Consider the following 6,000-nt stretch of genomic DNA (forward strand, 5'->3'; position numbering starts at 1 on the left):
CATCAAAGAAGTGTCAAAATCTTCATAAGGTCATGGAACATCAGAAGACAATCGATCATGAAACTTGTATTATCTCTTGTGAATCTTACAAACAAGTGAAATCATCCCAACTCAAGCCAAGCAAAGATAATTTACCCGTCATTGACATTCAGCATAAGTACCTTTCCACACTACAACACAAAAAGTTGTCTCTATCAGAGGACAGTGGTTTTGGAAGCATTATTACATCCAGTAATGAAGAACAGCTATTAATTGAAGATGTCTATAAAGCATCAAGGACTCAGGAGTTTGTACCAAATTTAGACAGTCAGCAATCAACCAAAAGTGTAGATGATGCTTCTGAAAACTGTACTGAAGTTGAAGTAGATTGCCTTTCATTTCGAAGCGAAATTATTTCTTCCATACCTAATCTAAATCGTATTTCAAAGCATAATCTCATTGAATCTTCTCTTGAATCGACTTCAAGTGGTTACCACACAGCAACCTCAACACTTACAAGCCCCGAAGACAGTGAAAGTGGTGGAATCACTTATTTCAATATCCACTCCCCAACATTAGATACCAATGTAGAAATAATTCCATGCATTGAGGTAGACTGTTCCGGTGCATGCCTTAAACCTCCAGGTACTGCTGAGCCATTAAACATTCCTTCATATGACGTTCCTGAAGGGAAAGTCTCAAAGACTCAGGACGTTGTACCAGAATTAGACAGTCAGCAATCAACCGAAAGTGTAGTTGATGATGCTTCCGAAAAGTATACTGATGTTGAAGTAGATTGCCTTGCATCTGTCTCTTATACACATCTAGATGTGTATAAGAGACAGCGCGAGGGGATTTGACAGGTCGGGATTTGAAATTTTAAGTGTTTCTTTGTGTTTGTGTGTGGGGGGTGGGGGTGTGTGTGTGTGTGTGTACAGTAGGAATATTGAACTCGTACGAGATGAAAAAATACCCTACCCCTACTAAATGGTGTAACAATATGGTTTTGTTCTTGTCAGACTTTTATGACAAAATGCCCTAGCAGGGGGCGGATCTGGGTTGTGACATTTATGGGGGCTCAAACTGTTTCCAAAAAGACACTAAAAGAAAGGTGGAAAATCTAGAAAGGCACTATCAGAAATACGTACTCTTTGTAAAAGAGATCCACAAAGAAAATGTGTCTTTGGGGTTTTTTCAAAATGTTAATTTGCTTTTAATGTTATTTGATGTCTTTTTTCTCTTTATTCTATAGCATCCAATAGACACGTCTAACCAGAATGCACCTGCAGAACCTCTCAGGGGACCTCCTTCAGTTTATATGGTTGAAAATGGAGGGAACCAACCTTTGAGCACTGACAGTGGCCATACATCTTTTTATCGTCTGTCTGGCTCATATTTAGTAGAAAGATACCATGGTGGATCTTCTTACTCCAGTGATTTCCATTCTCACTCTTCCAATCTTCCCCCAAACTGTCTCTTATACACATCTAGATGTGTATAAGAGACAGAAAAGGTTCATTCCAAGGCATATAGAGAGGTACTATCCTCAAATTTTTATTCACAAAATTCCCCCATCTCACCTTTCAAAACAGATCTGTGCCCTTGTTGTCCTTTATTATCTTTCTTTGCTGGTTCCATTCATCCTTTCTATAGATGCTCTCTGACGTCTTCCTCACTGCAATTATCTAGATGTCCTATATATATCAGATAAAGTGTGGCTTTCTTTTTTCCATTGCATCAAATTATATATATTTTCTTCTTTTTTTTTTATCACAGAGAGTTGAAAAGGAAGAGAAGGCCCTTGCTGGGATTCAGATGGCAGTTGAGCTCCAATTTGAGCTTTTTAAGAAACCAGAAGTAGTCTTGAAAGTTAGTATAGAGTTTGAAACAGGCTGGCACATGAAGACACGCAAAAAAGAACAGGTATATTTAAGATTATGCATGGTCGTTAAAGCAATTACCTACTCTCATCTACCAGTTGGCAGGTCAATGTCATCTTATTCCACTCTTATTAAGTGCTTTTTCTTTTAATTCATAATATTTGTTTTCCATTTTTTAGTCTGTGAAGTAATCTTGTTCTTTTCCTTCCTCTACCCATGGTCTTCCTCCCACCAGAGAGCAGCTTACCTCAGTTGGCTAATCTGGTGGTAGCCACTGTGTGTGCGCTGAACCGTGGAGTTCTCTAGGTCCCCGGTTCAATTCCTATCGCTGCCTCCTTGTATTTCTGGTGAAGGGCTGAAATACAAGTCATAATAGCGCACCGTCTTTCGGATGAGACGTTTAAGCCGTTGGTCCCGTGTGCATTGGTGGCCTGTGTGCACGTTAAAGAATGCAGTACACTCTTCGGAAAAGAGTATGGGATTGTCTCCCGGTGTACTGCCCAATCACCACCAGAAGGACCCGACTGGAAATAAGTCTTCTAGACTTTCGTGGGCTATCCTTGGTGTTTACACCTAATAAATCCAATTCCAAAACCTTGGACTTAAATATATTATGCTATATTCAACCATTTACTTGGTTGGCCTGGAGTCAATTATGGATCACAACTTAGCCTCTGGATTCAATTGGCCATGGCCTAAAAAAATTGCAGAACGGGGCCCTAGATAAGTATCACAACTTAGGCTCCTCATAACTTCTTGAAATCATTCTCCAGAAAAAATGTAATATTTTTAAAATATTATTTTTATTGCATTTGAACTGGGAATGAACTAAGTCTATACTAAAAATAATTTAAGTTGCTAGATCCTGAATTCAATGGCAATATTGATTTTTTTTTTTGTAATCCCATTATAGTATCTTGTTACTACTATTTTACTTTTAATCATGTTGAATAATATTGTTTATCACAGTTTTTAAAAAACTTATGGAGGAAGGATTATGGGAGCTGCAAATATACTTTTAAAAACATTGGACAAATGCGCAGCTTCTATTGCAATATTTCTATACAGCAAATTGATTGTGAAGAAGAAGTTTCATTAGAAGTGTCAAATACAGTCAAGGTTAGTTTTTTTTTCTTTTTTTTTTAATCACTATGCTTAACATAGCTTCTAATAGACAGGTCGGGATTTGAAATTTTAAGTGTTTCTTTGTGTTTGTGTGTGGGGGGTGGGGGTGTGTGTGTGTGTGTGTACAGTAGGAATATTGAACTCGTACGAGATGAAAAAATACCCTACCCCTACTAAATGGTGTAACAATATGGTTTTGTTCTTGTCAGACTTTTATGACAAAATGCCCTAGCAGGGGGCGGATCTGGGTTGTGACATTTATGGGGGCTCAAACTGTTTCCAAAAAGACACTAAAAGAAAGGTGGAAAATCTAGAAAGGCACTATCAGAAATACGTACTCTTTGTAAAAGAGATCCACAAAGAAAATGTGTCTTTGGGGTTTTTTCAAAATGTTAATTTGCTTTTAATGTTATTTGATGTCTTTTTTCTCTTTATTCTATAGCATCCAATAGACACGTCTAACCAGAATGCACCTGCAGAACCTCTCAGGGGACCTCCTTCAGTTTATATGGTTGAAAATGGAGGGAACCAACCTTTGAGCACTGACAGTGGCCATACATCTTTTTATCGTCTGTCTGGCTCATATTTAGTAGAAAGATACCATGGTGGATCTTCTTACTCCAGTGATTTCCATTCTCACTCTTCCAATCTTCCCCCAAATACCCAAAATGATAATTATGTGATGCCAAGACAAATGTCTTGTCCACATGACTCTCAAGGAAATATGCTTCAAAATGTAAATTTACCTGACATGTCATTACCAAAACTGCCCCATAAACTTCGGATGGAACTTTGCTGTAAGCTAGATACTGATCATCCTCTTGGAGATGACTGGAGAAGGTTGGCAAGTAATCTTAATCTAGATAATATTATTGGAAAGTTAGATGCAAGGTCGAAGTCTCCAACATTAGATTTATTAAATGTGTGGGAGTCAAGAAATGAAACACTGGATATGCTGGTGAAACGTTTCAATGATATTGATCGTTCTGATGCTGCAAACTTAGTCAAGGATTACATTGACAAAACAAAGCAGAGCTCAAATCAACAAATTCTTGCCATTGGTTCCCTAGATGCGCTTCCAAGAAATAATATTGCACCAACAGGTTTACCAAACCAGTCATTAGTTATCAATCAAGAAAGACCAGTTGGCAGGAATGCCTGTCCAGAGGAATTTGATTTATCCAAAATGTCTACGTCATCTTCTTCATCCAGCATTGCCATAACCCCAGATCGAGAATCTGAACTGCCTGCCTTCCAACGAACATCGCCTGAAGTATTTTATGATCAAAATTGTAATAGCAATATGTCCGAACTCAACAGAAGCATTGGCGAATTAACAGTAAACGATGTTGCCAATGCAAACAATTCCAGCAATAAGCCCTCTTAAAGTGTGTAGTTGAGGGCATGTCATTGTGTGTGTATTTGTGTGTGAAGGAATGTTTTTTTACAGGATAAACACTGATTATAAGTCATTTGCTATTATCATTTATTATTGGGCCTTTTTGCATTAGCAGAAAAGCCATTTGTGTTTTCTAAATTGTTTTAAAACTTACTGTGAAATGCACGAAGAATTTTCACCCTTTGCTTATAACATTTCACAAGATAAACAAATTAAAAATGCACTGACCTCCACAGGGTCGGTATCTTTAGCATAATGGTAAAAGCTCTCAACATCACCCTCACTATTAACACTGTAGCCATATTTTGCCATGTTTTACCTTATAATTTTTTTTTGTATTTTTTATCCTTTTTTAATGATTTTTAAAAACACTTTTCTTGTATTTATAACATCACTTCATTATTATGACAATGAGGAAAAAGCCCTATAACAGACATAGTAAGTCTAATTTGCTTTCATCTGTCATGATTTTTATTACTTCCCTATTATTAAAGAGTACATTAGGTGAGTGAATATTGATTTGGATTATTGTAGTGACATGTTTCTTTTATAAACAAACATACATGCAAATAGATTCTGAGTGTAGTGCAGAGAAATCACAAAATGAGGTTGGATGCTGTGTCAATGCCATGACAATGACATTCATGCCACAGAGGGCACTGGTTTATGTCATAACAAATGATGATGATTAATTTGATGATGATTGAGTTAAAGTTTTTAATGTTTCTTAAATTTTAACCTTTCTGATTTTTTGTAATGTAATTTTAATCCAGTTGCCTACAATTCAATTTTTATTGCCAACTGTTTCCAAATTTTAATTTGTTTGGGTTTTTTTTCTTGTTTTTTTTTTTTTTTTTTTTTTATAAATTAAATGTTTTTTTTTTTTATAAAGTAAATGTGAAATTGTATTTAATATGTATGTATTTGTATATTTTTATATTTTATGTGAAGTGAATTTGAAATTATATTTACTATGTATGCATTTGCATATTTCTTTTATGAAGTGAATGTATTTTTTTCTGAATAAATATACCTGAAATAATAATAATAATAATAAAGTAATTACTGTTGTATGTTGCACTGTTATCTTTACCAGTATGTCTGCCACATAGGCCTCTAAACATTGATCTGTTTTAAAAACATTTTATTAAGTTTACCTCATGTGCTTGCATTGCCCCCACTCCTTCCAATATAAATCTACTAACCCTGAGCTCAAGACAGTACAGTAATTTAATTTAGTACAGTCTTTAATTTATGTTGATTTTGCTAGAGTCAATGTTACAAAAAATGCTTGTACCTGTATGTTAAAATTGTAAATATTGTTTTGTACTCCATCCTGTTACTGATGGTATGTAAATTGAAATAAAGGAAAAATAATAATCATTATACTTAAATTTAAATCGTACTTCTAAAATTAATCATGGTATTAGAAATATTCAGTTCTTTAATGGTTGGTTACTGATACAGTGGAGCTCATCTTACCTTATATGCTTATATTATTTGTAAGTACTGTCAAACAGCATATTTTTTCCAGTTGGCTTCCAATTATCCTTATTGAACATCTAGTTTTATTTTGGCTGGAAGTAGATGCTCAATAATAATTAGCCAAATAACTTT

At 35.3% G+C, this 6,000-nt stretch overlaps 1 protein-coding gene across 10 annotated transcripts in view; it reads left to right on the top strand.

Annotated features, from left to right (window-relative positions):
• LOC117121506 overlaps window positions 1–4,525 on the top strand; it is a 32,195-nt gene extending 27,670 nt beyond the window's left edge. For 9 of the 10 annotated variants that reach the window (XM_033266728.1, XM_033266744.1, XM_033266750.1 and 6 more), the window contains 3 exons: window positions 1,756–1,902; window positions 2,829–2,978; window positions 3,427–4,525. In XM_033266728.1, coding sequence (XP_033122619.1) covers window positions 1,756–1,902; window positions 2,829–2,978; window positions 3,427–4,371 — 1,242 coding nt within the window. In that variant the 3' untranslated portion in view covers window positions 4,372–4,525. The remainder of the gene's footprint in view (window positions 1–1,755; window positions 1,903–2,828; window positions 2,979–3,426) is intronic. The other variant, XM_033266757.1, reaches the window with a different exon arrangement.
• The last annotated feature ends 1,475 nt before the right edge of the window (window positions 4,526–6,000 follow it).

This window comes from Anneissia japonica, unplaced genomic scaffold (genome assembly GCF_011630105.1).
Source record: "Anneissia japonica isolate Jap-2015-1 unplaced genomic scaffold, ASM1163010v1 scaffold288261_len294488_cov152, whole genome shotgun sequence".
NCBI classification, from domain to species: Eukaryota; Metazoa; Echinodermata; class Crinoidea; order Comatulida; family Comatulidae; genus Anneissia; species Anneissia japonica.